At 41.1% G+C, this 20,058-nt stretch overlaps 3 protein-coding genes across 9 annotated transcripts; 2 read left to right on the top strand and 1 right to left on the bottom strand.

Moving 5' to 3' along the window:
* Nucleotides 1–396: 396 nt before the first annotated feature.
* Nucleotides 397–13,506, top strand: LOC115752617 (protein S-acyltransferase 24-like). 6 transcript variants are annotated; one of them, XM_048277438.1, is made up of 14 exons: nt 397–402; nt 7,522–7,937; nt 8,498–8,638; nt 8,913–9,025; nt 9,661–9,740; nt 9,843–10,003; nt 10,625–10,763; nt 10,908–11,007; nt 11,529–11,586; nt 11,786–11,863; nt 11,945–12,043; nt 12,317–12,395; nt 12,484–12,632; nt 12,819–13,506. In XM_048277438.1, exons 2-14 carry the CDS (start codon nt 7,686–7,688, stop codon nt 13,050–13,052), a joined length of 1,683 nt encoding a protein of 560 aa, XP_048133395.1. In that variant the 5' UTR covers nt 397–402; nt 7,522–7,685; the 3' UTR covers nt 13,053–13,506. The 6 variants fall into 6 exon arrangements, with proteins under 6 accessions (XP_048133395.1, XP_048133397.1, XP_030546753.1 ...); XM_048277440.1 differs by lacking the exon at nt 397–402 and adding an exon at nt 6,965–7,136 and having other exon boundaries at nt 7,480–7,937; nt 12,298–12,395; nt 12,598–12,632; nt 12,819–13,033; XM_048277437.1 differs by lacking the exon at nt 397–402 and adding an exon at nt 6,968–7,136 and having other exon boundaries at nt 7,480–7,937; nt 12,598–12,632.
* Nucleotides 4,548–6,583, top strand: LOC115752618 (triphosphate tunnel metalloenzyme 3). The gene is made up of 2 exons (XM_030690894.2): nt 4,548–5,278; nt 6,213–6,583. Exons 1-2 carry the CDS (start codon nt 4,683–4,685, stop codon nt 6,214–6,216), a joined length of 600 nt encoding a protein of 199 aa, XP_030546754.2. The 5' UTR covers nt 4,548–4,682; the 3' UTR covers nt 6,217–6,583.
* Nucleotides 13,507–13,760: 254 nt separating the features above from the next.
* Nucleotides 13,761–18,445, bottom strand: LOC115752570 (protein PHOX1-like). 2 transcript variants are annotated; one of them, XR_007198104.1, is made up of 3 exons: nt 15,667–18,444; nt 15,348–15,582; nt 13,761–14,302 (listed from the first exon to the last, which is right to left on the bottom strand). XR_007198104.1 is itself a non-coding variant. In XM_048277435.1 (3 exons), the coding sequence occupies exons 1-2, from the start codon at nt 17,693–17,695 to the stop codon at nt 15,434–15,436; spliced, it is 2,178 nt and encodes a 725-aa protein (XP_048133392.1). In that variant the 5' UTR covers nt 17,696–18,445; the 3' UTR covers nt 13,761–14,302. The 2 variants fall into 2 exon arrangements, 1 of the variants encoding a protein (XP_048133392.1); XM_048277435.1 differs by having other exon boundaries at nt 15,434–15,582; nt 15,667–18,445.
* Between the last annotated feature and the right edge of the window lie 1,613 nt (nt 18,446–20,058).

The following is a 20,058-nucleotide window of genomic DNA, read 5'->3' as shown; positions in this document are numbered from 1 at the left end:
GAGTTCAGAACTCGATAGCATGCATTTCAAAATGGATTTAATTCTTCATTCGACTTGATACAAAAGTGTAAAACTTTTGACATAGTTTGAATATGGATAAATTCAGAAGGTAACGAATTGCCAGGAATATCAGGTTTGCTATTCTAGGAATCAGTGCTTAATGACACAGCATGACCCAAATGTAAGACCTAACGTCTTTCATGATAATGAGTACATTTTTATAAGAGGGCTGACGGAGGAAGTCAGTCATGCAATCTTCTTTAATAGATTTAATTGCGTCACGGCAATTCCAAGGCTCATCGAAATAAGCCCCGAATATCTCCCGACCGCATGCTTCGGCGAACTTCCAAGCTGACTCACACTGCCCCGGCGCCGGTGGGGGGTGGCGGCAGCCGTGGTGGGGTAGGCCCAGAGAGAGGGATGGCCGCTTCCAAAATCGTGGTGGGAGAGCCGGGCTGTTCCTGGCTCGACCGCAGCAGTCATCGGGGCAAATAGGAGGAGCGTTATAGTTCTTTTCGTTGCCATTCTCAGAAGCCAAACGATGATATCGCTTTTGACGCAATTCGAGGCTTTATGGAGGTGAAGGGTTGTTCTTGGAACAGTTATTAAAGCTTTACGTTCAAGATCATGTGTACAGTTTTCAGACAATTTTTCCGGCTCCGTGCTTTCCGAACTATGTTTCGCGAAGATTGCCCATGCTTTCCGAACCATGTGTGTCTGCTTGTGCGAGCCCATTGCTCATGCGTATCCGAAAGACGGCATTAGGCTCGGTTAACTCTTCGACGGTTGTTTCACTCTCCAACCATCCAATCGACGACAGAAAGGCTCAACTCATTTGCAGAGACTAGTTCGCGTGAAACTTTTTAAAAAAGTCTTAAATCAATTATACGAATGTCAACTTAATCCTGAACTTTTTGAATTTATCAATGTAATTCTAAACATTTTGACAATTTATCAATGTAATCCTTCTGGACAATTTTGGCCGGAGATCGCTGATATAAACGCTGATCGTTCTGCAGAGCATGACCCGACCAATTCTAACGTGAATTATTATTACAATTTTTTTAAATCTTTTTTTTTTTTTACATTTTAGCCGATGAGGGTTGCTGATGACCCTTGCTAGTCTCTAGCGAGGGTCGTGCCCCTTTCCCAAGCCCTCACCGATCATGAGCAAGGGTGTGAAGGCGAAGGCCACCTCGCATGCGGGCCACAATAGCAAAAAAAAAAGTAAAACTATTTTTTTACAGAAAATTCATAATTTTTTTTGGAAAAATAAAAAAAGTCCACATTAGTGCTAATTGTGCCACGTGGGACAATCAGCATCCATGTTAATGATTTTCAATCAAAATTAACTGGAAGGACTGCATTGACAAAAGATTTAAGACTAAATTGATATTATTGCAATAGATTTAAGATTTTTTTAATTTTTCTCGGCTCTCATGATCGGTCAAGGTCAACCAAGAGTAGTGTAAGATATTATTGACATCGGGGAGATACGTTGGGGGAGATAGTTGGATGGAGAAGTACGTACTTGTCAATTTTGCCTCACATTTTTTCTTGCGAAAATTTTAAATAAGATTTGAAGTGCTTTCATTTTCTTAAATAAGGGCCTAAAATGCCCTCATTATTTAAAAGAAAGGTCCGACCAATGGTATTTTCGTCAAATGACAAATTTTGATTTTTTCTTTCTCTTTTCATTTTGTCCCCTTTCCTTTATGCCTGTGGCCGGTCTCAGGCGATGGCCAAGAACCAGTGAAAAGTTGCGATTCTTGGCATTGCACGTGAATATGCGGCCTATGGGACTTGCAACTTCGATGGCTAGGATGTCAAACCTGACGAGATGAGCAGGCGGAGGGAGATCGGTAAAGGTTCTCGTTTTGAGCTTTTCCGGACTTCATCCGAACGAGAGCTCGAAGCAACCAGCACAAGGGACTGGTCCTGGCCAGAACAGTCTGTGGCCTCAGCCTTAGCAATTTGTGGTCTCAGCTTCGAAAGAGAACGTAAGAGTATGAGCTTTCCTTGGATTTCCCGTTACGTCGCGATGAACTAAATTTAATTCAGAGTGTGAAATTGCTAGACTTGTGCACTTAGGATGGCAAGAACGAATGCTGAATCCTAATCAAAACGTCGAAAGTTTACTTTCGTATCAGTTGGCGGTCCACATCTTTACTCGCAGCAGGCACGAATTTGGCCGGAGAGGCCGACAGAATATCCGAGAAAGGCAGAGGAGAATAGAAGAATGAGTCGCTTAGGCAAATCGAACGAGGCCATAAGAGCATCTGCAATACAATTACAGTAAGGAATGGAAACTTTAATTTAATTCCCAGCCCACATGAGCAATCTTGCCTTATGTTTTGGCAGAAACAACATGAAGACTTCAATCGCAATGCTTCAAGCCAAAGCAAAAGATTGAAGTACATCTGCAATTATGCATGAGCTTTGGAACGAAGAAATGGATCAACCGCCGAAGGGTTTACAAAGAGCGCTAACCACCTGGAACCCCAGATTTTTCCGTAAAAACGGGTCCAACGCCCAACATTTCTCGCTGATTTCGTTCACGGAGCGGCAGCAAGCGGTCGACACCGACGTGGTTTTGAAAAGGAAGTCCAAAACTTTTTTCAGCACCGAGGCGGCTCTGATGGCGGCGCCGAAGAACAGCTCGTGGGGAGGTCCGAGCATGTCCTCATGGCGGTCGCGGGGATCCGCCTTGGGTGGGGGACGCTTGCCCGAGCGGCCGGGCATGAGCTCGGCGGCGCACTCTGTCAAGGTCGTTACTGCACCGATGCATTCTTCGGGTCCCAATATCTTCTGGTCGCGCAGGGCGCTCGGTGGCAAGAAGTCCAGCCCGTGGCCGAGCCCCGTCCGGACCAACAAGGCCAAGCACAACCCGACGGAGAGGGTGAGCACAAAGGTCCATCTTGATGTTGTAGCTGCCATGGCTTGAATGCTAAATCCAGAGAGATCGTTGCAGAGATGGTGCGGATCTTTATGCTGGTCCATTGAAGGCAATGTCTGAGCGGCTGCAGTAATCAATCCTGTTGAAACGCTTTCTGGCTCTTAATAAATCCGATCTTCGGTTGGATGAACGAACGGTTTAATATGTAAATGAGAGGAGTTTAGCTGCTAATTAACTGCTATTGAATATGCTTCCGACCAGAAACATGTTACCCGACATTTACAAAAGATGCACTCTAAATTTCTGTTGAAATCAAAATAACAACTTTGGATAAAGATGAAAGTGAAAAATCGTCAGGAATAGGATTAAATGCTTTCTAGGGAAAGTTCCAAAACACCCTTTGGAGGGTTGCTTGTGTCTTAAAGGTCACTTCAATTTTTAACTTTATCTCTTTGCCTCCGTTAATTTCCATTAAATTGGATTAATATTACTAAAAATTTCAAATCGATAAACATGTATCAAATGAGTGGGTTGGGTTGAGTTTGAATCGGGTCGAATATGATCTAATTCATATTCACTCATTTTAACCCGTATTCATGCAAGAAAAATTCAAAAAAAAAAAATTGTCAAAAAAGCCCTAAACCTATTGCATTTTTGCTAATTCAATCTTAAACCTTTTAATTTTGTCAATTTAGTTCTAAAAATTTTTGCATTCATGCCAATTCGATCCTAAACTTTTTTTTTGTATCATTTCGATCCTAAACCTTTTGCATTTATACCAATTCGGTCTATCCGACCAACTTTGGCCAATCGACACTAATGTGGATACATGTCGGCGATGACGTGGACGCCGGCGCTGACTAAGATAATTTTTTAATAATATTAAAAAATGTAGAAAAGCAAATTCATGAGTTATCTAAAATAAGGAAAAGACAGGAGGAGCAAATTGAAAGTCGGGAGGCGGCGACCGTGGCGCCGAAGAGCGGTGGCAGCCCATGCGGACAAGCGAGCGGCGGCGGCGGCAGGAGGCTTGGAAAGCTATAACCCATGGGTCAAAAATGGTTTGAAAATGGGTCGAGCTAAAACCCATTAAAACCCATATTTAAATAGACTTTATAAGTTTAGATTCACATTTGATCCATTTTTTAAATTTAGTGAACCTATATATGACTCAAGTATATAAAAGTGAGTTAATGACCCATATTGATATCCCTACTTATGATAAACAAATGGTAAATACCCTTAACGTATACATCCGGCAATTGCCATATGTTATCAAATTTAACAATTTGATTATAAAATTTAACGAAAACTAGCGGATGGTAGATTTGTCATAGTGTATCAATTATATATATATATATATATCAGTTTGAGATTTTTCATAGTGTTAATCCCAAAAGAATAAAAGAGGTTATTGAATATAAAAATTTGATTAAAACTGTTTTGGAATAAAATCAAATCTAGGAATTTCCCGTTTTGGGATTTTCTCGTGCTTTTTTAAGTCTCTTCGCGTCCCTCGGCTCTATTCCGAACGCAGAGTAACAGCGTCGGCGCAACGCAAAATGCTGCGGAGAAAACCCAGCAAGATCGAAGTCAAGATCGAAGACAAAGACGAGCTCGAAGAGGCCCGTAAACGCTCCGCCGCCGCCGCCGCCGCTGCTGCCACCTCCTCCGCCGCCCCCGGCGCCTCCTCTATCCTCCAACAACTCGACCGCTCCTCCAACCTCCCCCCCAAGTCCCACCGCATCGGCCTCTCCCCCTCTCAATCCCGCCCGAATCCCTAGAGATGGAAGTCGAAGTGAAGCTCCGCCTCCCCGACGCCGAAGCTCACCGCCGCGTCACCTCCCTGCTTTTCCCTCACCTGCTCCGCACTGACCGCCAGGAGAACCTCTTCTTCGACGGCGCCGGCGGGGAGCTCTCCTCGCGGCGCGCCGTCCTCCGCCTCCGGTTCTACAACGGCGACTCTCGCTGCATCGCCTCGCTCAAGGCCAGGGCCGTCCTGGTCGACGGCATCAGCCGCGTCGAGGAGGACGAGGAGGAGCTGGACCCGGTGAAATGTCGGGAGTGCGTCGCTGATCCGGGGAAGATGGGATCGATGGACTCTAGGGTTTTGAGGAGATGCAGAGAGGAATTTGGGGTGGGGGAGTTCGTGGGGCTGGGAGGGTTTGGGAATGTGAGGGATGTGCATGAGTGGAAAGGGTTGACGCTGGAGGTCGACGAGACAAAGTACGAGTTTGGGACATGTTATGAGATCGAGTGCGAGAGTAGTGATCCTGAGGCCGTGAAGAAGGTGATTGAAGAGTTCCTGAAGGACAATGGGATTGACTATAAGTATTCGGAAAAGTCCAAGTTTGCGACTTTTCGGTCCGGGAAGTTGCCAGAGTGAGTTTTTGAGTCTTCAGCATTCTATTTTCAGCTTTCAATATACCTGCAAAGAGTGTTTTATCTTTCCTTTGATAAGCAAGCTGAGTTTACATTCTTGATTGGATTGCCTGAGGAATTGTAGATCATGCTAGAGCCATGTATTGGATGTGATTTGAGTGAAAGGAAGTATTGCATTGATGAAATTGTTAAGTGAATCATCGGATTTCTTCATTTACGAGTTAGCTGAATAGGGTCTTGTTTCTATAGTTTGCCATTGGGAAGTGAAGTCATTAGTTTTGTTTTCATGTCAAGCTTTTACCGAGCCATGAAGGAAATGAGAGTTTTCTTCACATTGTTTCTGCAAGATCATTTTCCTTGTGAGTCAGTAGAGTATATGCAACACGGACTTCCATTTGTCTGCTATGTTATTTGATATTCATCTCAATAGCCATCTGCTGCTGATCTTCTCTCTTTTTCTGTGGCTCAAGCAAGGACAGTATCAGCTTCATATAATTGGCCGGGCTTTCTTGACATTATAATGCCAGTTTTGATCATTTTCCTATCTTTGGATTGGCAAAAGACAGTAGCATGTCAAAATGTCTTTTAGCTGGATTGCTCACCAATGATTTTTCCTGGTCATTCCTTTGGATTTGCATCTCTTACCATTTGTCAAGTATGCCGTATCCTTTACATGTGGAAAGATAGTAAATTTATCAGAATGCGTGGAATCGCAAGAGGGAGTAGATTCAGTATGTTGTTTTCCTTGATTACCTCATATACTTCTTTGATGGTTGGATTGCTAGCAATTTGGTTCACTTTTTTTCTGCTGAGTGTGCTCTGCGCTACAAATGGAAAAATTGATCAGAGAATGTTTAACCATCACATTCAAATTTTTGTTACTTGAATCAATAGTATTCATGGATCTCATAGCAAGAATCATCTGCTTTTGCAGGTAGTCGTTATGGACAGGCAGCGGACGACCTTTATCACTGCGAATGTCCCTTTTTTCGTGGCCATCGGCTCAAGTATTCATATCAACGAGTAAATAATTTGAAGTCTGACGAACGTGGTGAACTTGCAATTGGATGAGTTGCATTCTACTCCAACTACTCGCATATTTGTTAAGTGCTTGGAGCACTGTATCTCATCAGTATTTTTCCCCGGGACCAAGTAGTTAGTGAAATCTATGAACTACAATAATACATATGGAGGATTTCATCTATCTGCAAGAACCAAAATTTGTAGTCAGATTGTGTTTTCTAGCTCATCATCCAGAGTGGTTCGGGAACTTTGATGATGTGTTCATTTTCAGCTTTGTTTTTCCCGACATTTGCTCTGACAGCTTCATCTCTCTCCAATGCGTGTATTCCTTTCATGCTACTCCAAGCGGATTGCCGTTAAAAGATCGTCTCTCTCTCTCTCTCTCTCTGCAGTGATCTTTTTGTTAGCTTGAATACTTAGCTTATCCTAATAACGAAAAGGAACTTGAAGCGCCAAAGATCCTTGATTCATAAGGGTTACAAACAAATGTGTGAATACCAATCAGATTGAAATGGCGTCCTAATCTGGTTGGGTTTTATCGTGAGCTATCGAGAATTGCAGTGAATCGATGTGTGAAAACGCGACAACGTTCTTCCTTTTTTTACCCCCAGATGATGACCGATTTTCATGACCGGGGAATTCCGGTTCTTTTTCTTTGCGACATGGAAGAAATACTTCGAATATACAATGAAATCGCCAGAACATGTCGATTTGCAATGACCCTCTCAAGTTCTCTTTTGTCCTTTTTGTCAGAACCCTCTCAAGTTCTTTAACACGAAGAATTCGGAACCCCGTTATATGAATCAGCCAGTACTTTTGGACGTGTAATGGAAAAGTCGGCTGAGATAACTACACTATTAATACCATAATTTTTTTTACGATGTTCATTTGATGTTCATTTGAGTATCATAACTTTCAAAACATTCATTAAAGTATCATAATTTTTAAAAATCGTTCACTTGCATGCCATCGCCGATGTGGCACGTCGGAAAAGGCGACGTGGAACGCCGAAAAAGCTAACATAAACGTCGTAAAAGTTGACGTGCCACTCAAGTGAATAATTTTTTAAAGTTATAACATTCAAATAAACGATTTTTGAAAGTTATAAAGACTCAGTGAAAGTTTTGAAAATTATGATATTCAAGTGAACGCCGTACATAAATTATGATATCCGAAAGTCGGCTAGTATAACATGCCAAACTCCTTACAATTGTATATAGTCGGCCAAAAAGTCAAACTTTCCCCTGAACCTTCCAGTTCCAAATATTCTACGAACAAGAAACCGCTTTGTCTGATTCCTTCCTTCCGTGCGCGAACGAAAAACTGCTTACTCCTCTGGCCTCCCCGAGCGAAAAAACTCTCAACGGCCTTCGGGACATATACGATGTCAACGGAGATCGAGGTCGTCGAGGAATTCCTGCCGGCCGCCGTCGAGTCCTACTGCAGCGGCGGAGCTGGCAAGGACAGGTCGAGGAACGATGTGTATGCTGCGGCCGCGTACGGCGACATGGAGAAGCTCAGGAGGCTCGTGGAGATGGAGGGATGTTCAGTGTGCGAGCCAGATGGGCTTGGTTATCATGCCCTGCAATGGGCTGCTCTGAACAACAGATGTGTCGCTGGTCAATACATCATCCAGGTTCTTCTCTCCCTTTTTTTAATTTTTCCCTTTGACAAGGAACGAGAAGGATTGCTTTTTTGATGGGGTTGTCCAGATGATTTTTACTCTGTCCAGATGATTTATTTGTTTGAAAATTGGGTTTCTCTGTTTTCTTGGTTTTAAGCACTTTTCCTGTATGTTTCCCATGTTTATTCTTATTCCGGGGGCTATGGGTTGGCTTTGTTGTGCTTGGCTTCTCTGAAGTGCGTGCCTTTATGTGTGTTTATGCGGTTGAATACTGTTTAGAGTAAGGGGTTTCCCTAGCAGAGAGTTTAGGATCTTCAATCACTCTCCTTGATTCTGAGAATATATGTGAAAAAGGAAATCTGAGTTTTTCGTTTTTGGTGATAAGAATATTGGTCGAATCATTGAGAGCGGGACGTCACTCACAGGCCTTAACAAGTAACTCATGAGTTTTCAAAAAATTAACTTGATGTGAACCGTGTTAAGCTCAGAAGTTTTTGCAGGAGACTGAATGAGTAGAATTTGATTGTGTACCAAGGATAATTGGTGTCTAATTCTTCTCTGTTCTTTTCCAGCATGGTGGAGATGTAAACGCAGTCGATCACACTGGGCAGACAGCATTGCACTGGAGTGCAGCACGAGGTGCTATCAAGGTAGCAGATCTTTTACTTCAAGAGGGTGCTCGGGTTAATACTGCTGACAAGTGCGGGTATCAGGTTTGTTCAAGTCTGTGTACTGTTTGATATAATACTCTCCTTATCTATCGTGGCACATGGCCTTTCAGTTGTTGGCTCCTCGATCTAAGAGACATAATAACTCAATGTCATATAACTATACATGTGCTCGAGAAACCATACTGAAGGAAGAAGTGAGTTATTTACTGTTAGGAGAAACCTCATAGAAAGTTGGTAGCTAGAGATTTCATTCATCTTAGTAGTTCAGAAACAGCTCTGTATTTACTGCTAAACATCCACATTCACATGATTGCAGGCAACACATGTTGCAGCTCAGCATGGTCATACTGCTTTCCTTTATCATATTATCTCAAAATGGAATGCAGACGCTGATGTTCCTGATAATGATGGAAGAAGTCCTTTGCACTGGTACCTGAGACCTGCAGTATAATGCCTTTTTGACATCGTATATATTTCGACTCTTACAGTTACCTCTATTTGGCTTGTGGTCAAGCTGCATAATTTGACATTCTTGAAGATATTATCCTTTCACAACTCACAAATGCATGATTGTCTTGAGGATGCAAATGTGCCGCCCGCCTAGTATTAAGGAATCGTTGTTAAGATGTATCCCCTAGGATAGCTTTTTGGTCGTGTTACTTGGCCTACATGCTGGCTGTTTCCATGTGACACCATTAATGTGCTCAATTTGATGCTTTAATGGCCTGAAAGGGACACATGGACTCATTTTCATGAAAATGATAGATTGAAATTTGCAATTGTAAGTTCCGAGACATTTGAAAAAGACACGGAGACCAAAAGTTGATTAAGTTGATTTTTTTTTTTTAATTCTTTTGAGATTTTAAAGGATGAACTTCAATAGCCAGATTCTTATAGAAATCGGAGGGTTGCTTCTCTCCAAGTATTTTCTTTTGAACGCACGTATTGGAGTCATTCTATTTGCCTTCTGCATTTATGTGAAGTGATGCTTTCAAAAAACTTCCTTCTATTGTAGCGCTTGATTTCTCCCTGGTTGGACATTATTATTTGTCATTGAATTTCAGGGCTGCTTATAAAGGTTTTGCCGATTGTATACGTCTTCTCCTATTTCTAGATGGTTATGTTGGACGCAAGGACAAAGAGGGTGAGTTTACATGCTCCATTCTTGCAGAGCTGGCCAGATGAATGTAATGAAAAGAAAATCATAGTTGTCTCTAGCTGATCACTTATCATTCTGTTGGTTTAGGGTGCACTCCTTTGCATTGGGCCGCTATTCAGGGGAACTTGGAGGCGTGTGAGGAATTAGTAAGGGTTGGCAAGGAGGAATTGATGGTGACTGATAATACTGGCCTTACACCAGTTCAGCTTGCATCTGATAGGAATTACCAACAAGTTGTGCATTTCCTTGTAGGTGCTTCACTGACTATGTGATTCTAATAGGCCATGATGATGAATTTTTGCACTTCAGATGTCATCGCTGCACATTCTCCTGTCTCACCGTGCATGTGATGACATACTCATTGCATTCCTGGCTTCCTGTGAAAGCGAAGCTGCCTGTAACATCTTTCCATGATAGGAAACTTTGTAGATATAAGATATAGAAGCAACGTTGCGGTATGTTACCCTGTCTATATTCTGGTTACATCTTACGCATAAGAGATAAAGTATGCCTAGTCTAAAGCTATCTTTACCTAAAAAAGGAAATTCTAAAGTTTTGATTAGTGCCAAAAAACATAATCAAACCCATGAGCTTTCCCTCTAACGTGATATGACTATTGCACTACCATAAACACGCAATTTTTAATGCGATTCATCTTTTGGAGGCTGGTTTGGGAAGCTGTTTCCTTTATCTTATGATATGACTATCTTCACCTGGTGGCGTACTGTAATTTCTGTGATGTGCTACTTCTGACCTTAAAGATCAGGCCATGTGTCCATTGTCAATCCCTGTCAAAGGCACTTGACTAATCTACTGCTTAGTTCCCCAACATCATGCAACCTTGAAATACTGAGAAATCTGTTGTGCAGGAAAATGCCCGAAAGCAGCTTGATCAGAAGATTTATAGGAATAGTGGCTTTGGGAAGTTTTTCAATCTTGGGTTCGCGCCCCTTCTGTGGGTCATAATTCTCTTGCTACTGGCAACCTACACAAACTCCATCATAATGGGTATCTTCAGTTCAACCCCTCCCACCCCTTCTCTCTCTCTCTCTCTCTCTCTCTCTCTTATACCCGTGCACGCACATCATTAATTTTCATTAGATTGGTGGTTCAACCAAAAAATCTTTATATAAATTGTATTATGTTGTGCAGGATCAGATCTGCCAAAGTTAAGATCTGGTTTTGGCTTTCTTGCGTGGCTGGGTGCTGTCCTAGCAAGTACTGGACTTGTCACGCTTTACAGGTGCAGCAGGTAAACAGTTGTGAGGTGTATAGACTTTTACATGGCACCAACCTCTCAAGAAGAAAAGAAACATATTTTGTTGTTTCTACAGGTCATTGTATTTACGTCCTGTTATTTTACTTTTTATACTGTCCTTAAGGTTTTGCATGTGTAGTAGATCATGATATTTGACTTTTCTTTTGGTCGAAATGATATTTGACTTCAGCAACGCATATTATCCTGTTATTGTTTCTCAATAAGTTTGTTGTCAACAGTTTTGTTCGTTGTCCTTCTTTACTTGCTAGAATATCTAAGGACTGATTTATTGAGTAGGTGGTCGAGAACATTTTGAATCACGTGTAGGATAATTCCTTATGACTTAGTTATTGTGCTGGAAGCAAAGTTGGTTTTTTGCTCACAGTTACGTATGCTACATCTGCATTTATGATTATATAAGAATACGTTGTACTTTCTATGAGTGGTTTATTGTTCTTACCAGGGTGCCAAAATCATATTTATTTCGCCTATTTTGTGCCTTTCTTCGATTGCAGCAAGGATCCAGGATACATCAGAGTGAGCGCGCATGATCAAAAGATTATGACAGACAATGTGCGCTTTGACCCAAATTGCTACTTCCATCGTAATCTTTAGTATCGTACTCTGTTTCTCCACAGCCAATCAAATTTCTAGCCCAGTGGATTTTACTCTTTTATTAACATCGGCTGACATGATTAAGTGGAGATTTTGCTTGATATAAGCTCTAAGCAGTTTGATAATTCTTCTCTTTTTGATTATATGGGATCATCAGGAACCACTGTTGAAGATTGAGATAAATAATCCTGCTTTGCTTGCTGGCAACTGGTCTCAGCTCTGCACAACATGCAAGGTGGCATCGGTTAACCTTTATATTTAGCTTATACATTGTTCCTTCTTTATTGTTTTCCTGATCTTTCTTTTATAGTGTTAGATTGTGAGGCCTCTCCGTGCAAAACATTGCTCCATTTGTGACCGCTGTGTTGAACAATTCGACCATCATTGCCCTTTGGTATCCAACTGCATTGGCAAGGTACTCTTACATGATGCTGAAAGCCAATACTTGACCTTGCTTTTTGCCTCTACATGTATTAGTTTCTCCATGTAATTTTGAGAAATTGAATACGTTTTAAAAAGAAAACGTACCTGTCGGTCTTAATTGTTTCCCAAAATGTGATTGATAATCAAGTTTTGAGATCAATGCTATCATGAAGTTCATATTAGCTCTACTTTAAAAAACTACTTTTCCTTTTATCTCCCTTCTTGTTAATATATTTTAATTCACAGTTTTCCAATTATGATGCAGAAGAACAAGTGGGATTTCTTTGTATTCCTAGTTTTAGAAGTTTTGGCTATGTCAATTACTGGTGCAGTTGCTCTTACAAGTAGGTTTTTTTTAATCAGTTTTCATAAGTTATCTAATTCTGCTTATCGCATTTTTCCCCCTCATAACATTAGAATCTTTGCATACAGGAGTTCTGGGTGATTCAGCTGCACCATCCTCTTTTGGTGCTTGGTTGAAACATGCTTGTAGCCATCACACCGGTGCTATGTCATTTCTCATCGCCGAGCTTTTCCTCTTTTCAGGTGTTGCAGCATTTACAGCTTTGCAAGCATATCAGGTAACATCCATCGTTCGTTATTTCACATCTTTATGTCGCAATGAAAAACTACAATTTTTTTTTCTTCTTGTTTTATTGTAGTGACACTCCTATTACTTGTCTAGTTGGACTCTTCGCACTTTTTCTTCCATTGACCTTTCATGAAAGTGGAAAAATTCCTTATGTTCTCGCTTTCAATTGTGGCAGATTTCTCGTAATATTACCACGAACGAGAGGGAGAACTCTATGCGCTATAGCTACCTCAGGGACCTTGGTGGCAGATTCCGGAACCCCTATGACCATGGTTTTAGGAAGAATTGTTTGGATTTTTTGCTCAACGGATGCAATGGAGATGCGGAATATATTGCAGACTGGGCTGGTTCTGAGGGCATTGGCATGACGGTTATGGCAAGGAGATCAGATCAAGAATATGATCAGTAGATGTGAATCTGAAAGAAGCAGAAGAAAGAAAAACAATGGTCACTGCGAGACTTCTCGAGACATCTTATGGCAGCTGCACTGGTGAAATCTCAGTTTCGACAGATTGGTCCGCTCTATGGAATCATCATGGTGCTGAGTTCAAAGCTGGAAGAAGCTGAAGCTGCGTCACGGTTGCATCAGAAATACATCTGCTAAGCTCATAGAATTCAATAGCTATTGGCTTACTGAGTGATATCAAAGTTGTGGGTTGCGCATACGTAGGTCCTGTATGATTGTTGTGTTCTGCGGTGGAAGGTGGGTCATACTGTTCATGAAGCTTTCTGTGTGAAGCAGATGAAACTGATGCGGGCCATGAAAATCACAAGATGAATACCCAGAGGTTGCTTAGCGAAAATCTAGGTGTCAACAACAGGACCTGTAAATACCCGCTTAAGAAAAAAGTAGGCTTGTTTCACACCAGCATCCGGAATTCATTACGCACTACTGAGGGGAACTCACAGATGATAAACCTTTCTGGCCATTCTCTTTTATACTAATCGGAAGTGATTCTCTTCCAAATTAATCTGAGAACCCACTTCGCCAGTACCTGTTCATGTGGAGTTGGCCTACCGAAGCTGATAATTTAACGATAAGAAATGTTTGTGGAAACGAGCAGACTAATATTCACAAGAGTATATGACGTATGAGATTATGCACACAAGAAATCTCGCACGCTTACGTCCCATCATCCTGGCAAATTCACTCTGGCGGAAAATTCTGCTCTTAAAAACATCAAAATTCATCCAGCACAGAGATAGAAGCTTCAAGTTAACTAAAGCTCATGTAACTCCACAAGTTGAACAAAGGATGAAGTTGACACTAAATTAGAAATACAATCCAAGATGACCCACTATGATTAACACGGTACATGAATCAACCAAAGAAACCCCTACAATTCAATCAATACCCACAAATGAACCTCTTTGAGAATGACTGAAATTAAATCAAAATACAGTACTAAACACGATACTATTGTTTTTTTTTTTTTCCCTTTTAAACCAGTGTACACATTCTATCCTGAGGAAAAATACAATGCAATGATGGTGACGAAGCCAACATCCTAAATGGAGATCCCTGCTTCTCTTCCCCACTAAATATGCGGGAAGTCATTGCGTTGACTGGTTGAAAACCCGAACTCCAACTCCGGCACAACCAATATAACAACACTTTTATGGACAAAAGGCAATGAATGGACCCCGAGCAAGAATATCCTGCCAACCAAAAATCCAAAGTCAAAAGATAGAAAAGATATTTCCGCCAAGGGAAATAAGCAGCTAACAGGTTAAGTGCAAGAGGGGGTAAAACGTCACTTTCGTATATACAAGACAAACCATTAGCTAATAATTTATCATCATTAACCATGTTGATAAATCACCAGTAGAATAATCTTCACATAAACAAAACACAAAGCTCACTGGAGCTAATCTGGCCCAAGACTGATCGAAAAGGAAACAAACACCACCAAAAGACAACTCACATCGAGGGGACTCGACAAAGAGGAGGTTGAACATGCACATGACACAGTAACACTATCATGCAATATAATTATTTTCGCGATATTTGCATCACATTAACAACTCTCAGCAGAAGAAAAAATTTCAGATACTTGCTCCGTTTCAAAAAAACTATTTTTAGTCATTGACAATTCCGATATCTGCACCAAACAGACCGAGATATTGCTCTAGAGGTCAATGCAATATACTAAATATAATACAGTCAATCCCATCCATCGTCAAAATCCTCAAATGACGACTTTTGCAGGTTCCCAACCAGGTACAACAATGCTATCCATTCCCCCTTATTTTTCCCAAGAAGCATGACCGCATGCTATGGATATCATTATCGGCCGTTAAGGTGAGAACTAAATCCAAGTCCTACTAGCTAAAAATCTCTAACAAGCTCTTAATAAAAGGTTTCTTCGAAGATGTTTTATCTCAAAACTTCACACGAACTAACATTGTTAACTTCCACACAAAGGTTTTTTCTCCCTTACTTGAACAAATCATCAAGTGAAGAAAGCACAAGAAAGGGCAATCAAGGAGATTCCTACAGCAAATTAAAAAGACCACACCCAGAACTGGCTGCTCCTAAATTCTTAAGTGGTATAATAGTACTAGAGAGTTAGAGAGAAAGCAATACAGGGGACAACTAATAACTAGTCAAAAATTTCTAGAGTCTAGGCAGCAATCATTTATTCTGGCCAGAACTGTAGTAGGAACCAGCATTGTTTTGACGTAAAAAGACATCACCACATACCTCGACACACAGCATTACGTAACCCAAAAGGTGGAGAAAAACAAGAGTGACGTCTGTCTTGGAAAGCCTGTCCAAGGGCATGGTACCTAATGTTGTTCAAGAGCATGATGAAGTCTGGATGTTCGCCTCCGGAACAATGGCTCCAACCGGAATGATGGAACATCACTCTGCCACTTTTTAGCTTCATACATCTCATTCCATGCTTGTACTATCTCATCAATCTTAAATCCTAAACCTGTCACATAGGAGAGGATCAGCTTCTTCTCAACATTTAATAAGTTCACCAAACACAACACGACAAAGAGTACATAGCTGTTACCTTCAACTGCACCATCATTTGAACAATGGTTCTTCACCATAACCGCTATATCCGTCGGAGAAGCTCCAGCAAGTTCAAACTTCTCGACCCCAACTTCCAAACATTCATGCCAGACAGGTAATCCTAATTTGAATTCTACAATGGAACGCTCATACAGCATACTACCCCACAAAAGATTTATCTGTGATCTCATGTTTGCAGCCTGATCAGCAGCTTCATTTGCCGTCATTTCATTGAACGATCCATCCAACCCTAATTGTTGCAACTGAACTTTACTATTATTTGGATTTGAGAGATCCTTCAAGCGTTGCTCTTCCCACTCTTCCCACATCTGCATGCCTTTTTCCATGTTGTCCTCAGCGTAGTTATAGAGTTGGAGCATCTCAGAAGAAGGCCATGTTTCCAAGTCAGCTTTGCTCCCTAGTGCATAATACCAAGAAAGTTTAGCCTGCTCAAATTGTTGCTGCCCTAGGGCTAGATATCCTTCATAGAAATCTGGTTTAATCTTCAACGCTTCTTCAAATCTCTTCCCCGCACTTCTATACTCTTTTAATGCCCGATCATATGCAATTTTTATCTGCTCAAGTAAGGAATCCTCTGAAGCATCCTCTGGTAAGTGCACACCTTTTCTTGCCCTTGACATGTGGACATTACCCCAGTTGAACAAAGCTAGAGCTGCCATCTCTTGAAACTTCTCAGCAGCTATTGTGAAAATGTTTTGAGCCTCATCACTAGTGATAGTCTCCTCCATTGCTTCAGAATAAAGCTTCATACCAAGTTCATGAAGATCCAAGTATTCATCAGAGTCTAAGCCAACATAATTCTTGAAAAGTTGAGCAAAATTAATTATCCAGTCATCAATGCAAGTTGGCTTCTTTCCTGCTTCAGCGGCTTTGACCACGTGCCCATTCTCCTGAAGTACATCGTTCTTGATGGTAACATCATCAATGTCCTCCTTGTCTGAAAGTCTCCCATGAAATGGATCCTGGTCAGGATTCACTGGGACAACGTACAATCTGATAGAACCCTGTGGCTCTGTGGATGCCTCAGCCCATCTCAGTTCTTCATCTGTAGTAATTGTGACCAAGTCACCTTCTTGGTCTCTGTACTTTACAAGAACAGCTCTGGAGCTCGGGAAGCGATCGCGTATCACTTCCCTCACCTGCAAGAGACTACAATTAACTGGCAACTGAGCCCATCTTATGTCCTCTCCAAAAACCAACTTTACAGTCTTCTTAGGCAATTCGTCCTCTATGCTCATGATTTTCTCCTCCACTACTGCCTTATCCTCTGGCTTCTTCTCATCAGCTCCTTCCTCATCCTTACTTCTCTCAAATATCTGCCTGGCCTTATTTTCCTCAACTTTATCAACGTTCTCAATCTCCTTAGGCTTTTCGAGAGGTTTCTTCCCCTCGACTCGGCTACCTTTCTTTTTCCGAGCTTTCTCTTTCACTCGTTTTGCCAATGATGAAGAGCTAGGAGGTTCAACGTAGTCAGGCGGCAACTCAATCGATTCATTGTTCACAGTCAATCCTTTCTCTGCGATTGTAGCTTTCACCCTATCTGCTATCTCCAATGCCATTACATTATTTGGTTCCATGTTCAGAACTGATGAAGTGTCCCTCAATGCTAAATCCAACCGATTCAATGCCTCGTAACATCTTGCCCTCTTCAAAAGTGCTTTAGAATACTTGGGCGTGACTTCTAGGGCCAAATTGCACTCATGGATCGCCCGCGGGTACTCACTGAGACCCATTTGCATATAGCACGCAGCCATATTGCTGCGGAGATACGACACATCTATGTGAACCCTAGGGAGCAATTTGAGGGCTTTTTCATATTTCAGCATAGCCCCTTCATAGTCTCTCTTTTGAAACAACCTATTCCCTTCATCCTTCAGTTCCTGGGACATTGCAATGAAAACCGCCGTGTCCTTATCAAATGCTTTTGGAGCGTTCTCCCCAGCTTTGTGTTGCTTTCCAACACTATCACCAGATTTTCCTCCCTTCCTCCCACTCTGCTTCCCCATCGTAAAAACTATTCTTGGAGTAGAAGCGCTCCAATCAAGAAATTCAAAGAAGATATACTTTGGTTATACACAACACCGCACCTTGTCACTGCCCGATTCAGACAAACACATCCAAATCCGGTGAACACATGCACATCGACCTGAACACTGCCAGTTGGATCAAACCATACACCACATAACGATCTACACAAATCCGACCCAATTAGCACCAACACAGGCCACACCACACGCAATAGTATTCTGCACTCCTCAAGCACTTGATAGAACAGGAACCAGGGAAACAAACATGCTACTAAACCCCCAATACAGCCTCGAATATTCCTAAATAACTTCGACACGCCAAGTATCCTCCCAGAAAAAGGCTCGGCTTCGCAACTTTATCTAACAAAGCTCGAGACCAAGATCGAAACACGAATTCTGGTCTCTCCAAATGGGATTTGGGCATATGAGCCCTACAACACCAAACCCAATTCAGAGAGACGCAGAAAAAAAAAAACAAAGGAAAGGGGTCACCTTTACACAGCCAAGAAACAACTAACGGGAATCGCAGCGTGGAAAATTCCTCGAAATTCCAATCCAAAGGCACTTATCTGGGAAGCGATTCCGCCAAGAAAGCTGCCGACTTTCTCGGGAAAGCCCAAGAAGATGAAAACTTGCGAGATTTGGGAGAGAAAAAAACGTGTTGAACTTTCAGAGAGGGGAGTGGGGAATGCCAAGAAAAAGAAAGGTAGCGATGCGTGGCTGGCTGGGTCGTTCTTGCGTGATGTTGAAGATTCTTACTGCTTAACGTAAGCGCCACAAGATCCGACCAAAAAAAAAAACACAAACGTAAGCGCCACAAAAAAAAAAAAAAGGCATAACAAAATGAAATTCTCTTATTGTGCTATTATTATTTTGTCCGAAAATTGTTTTGTTATTTCAATTTTTTTTATTTCGAGTATTTGATAAATCCGGGCTTTGGACAAGAATGAAAAAACAGAGGGGGCCGGCATTTCGTTATTTCCAAGCTCCTTGGGGACCCTTGTTTTTTTTTTTTTTTTTTGTGCCCTTGTATTTTGTCCTTTTTAAGTGAAAAGTGCCAAAAAAAAAAAAAATACAATGATAGATATCATGCTTGGGTGGAATTAGAAAGAAATATTATGGGTGCTTTAATCGAATTGTGCTTTTTATGCCATGATAAAATTTCTAGTTTGGTGGAGAAAGATGTCGTTTATGTTTTCGATATTTTTGTGTGAATTTGAGAGACGTGCGGTTATGTGTAATAAAGCTCGCTTTTAATTTTACAAATTGTGTCGAATTAGTCAAGTAGAGATATCGATTTTATTTCTCATAATGCGTCGTGGATCTATGAAATTCAATTCGAATTGAGGGTGCGTTTGGTGGAGGGAAAACTCAATGGTAAAAGAAAATGCTTTCTGAAAAAAAAAAAAAAAAACACACAATGATGGATATCATGCTCGGATGGAATTAGTTTTCTTATGTTTGATGATATGTGACCGAAAAAGTTATTAGATATTTGGATCTCATTCGAAAAATGATTTTAATATCATGATTTTATATGAGAAAAAAATTAATTTTTATTCTTTTCTTTTTTTAAGTTTCTTTCTCTTTAGCTTTTTTTTTCTCTTTCGGTCACTGGTCATTGTCCACCATTAGAGGAAGAAGCAAAAAAATAAAAATAAAAAATATATTAATATATCAAAAATTAGAAATAAGCAATTTCGAAAAGTATTTTTACCTCTTTATATTTAGAAATTTACTTTTCTAATTTTATGCCTGAATTTTTTGTAACTCATTTTCGGAGAATCATATGGATGAAAGTCAAAAAACTAATTTTCAAAAAATACTTTCACCCAAATAAAGGCCTCAAAGTTCTCCTTCATAATATGGCATTGCCTGTTGCTATCTCATCATGCTTGAGTAAACTTGCCACCACGAGAACAGTTAAATCCTCGAAAGTCGCTTATCAATTCGATGACAATCTCGGGACGAGACAAGTTCTTGAAATTATCTGTACATTTTTGCGTGATAGAGAGAAACAAAAAAGAAGTACAAAGGCGGCGATCGTTATTCATTCTTTCTGACAACAGGAAACGCACAGGGCGGAAAGATTCCGGTCAAAGGACAACTTCATCTGAGCAAATTAATTTAATCATACGCCATGCGTAGAGAGAGAGAGAGCGAGAGAGAGAGAGAGAGAGAGAGAGAGAGAGAGAGATGATGAAGGTAATATGCAGTTCTTGCCAAGAACTTCTTGGTGGGGCGACAGATGATGACAATCACAAGTCACAGCCTTAAAGGCGGAACCTTTTCATCTGTCTTCCACTCATCCTTTTGCAGGACCATGTGGTTTTGCGGGACAG

This window comes from Rhodamnia argentea, chromosome 4, assembly GCF_020921035.1.
Source record: "Rhodamnia argentea isolate NSW1041297 chromosome 4, ASM2092103v1, whole genome shotgun sequence".
NCBI classification, from domain to species: Eukaryota; Viridiplantae; Streptophyta; class Magnoliopsida; order Myrtales; family Myrtaceae; genus Rhodamnia; species Rhodamnia argentea.
Note: the sequence above shows the minus strand (reverse complement) of the source record. Positions and strands in the feature narration are given on the sequence as shown.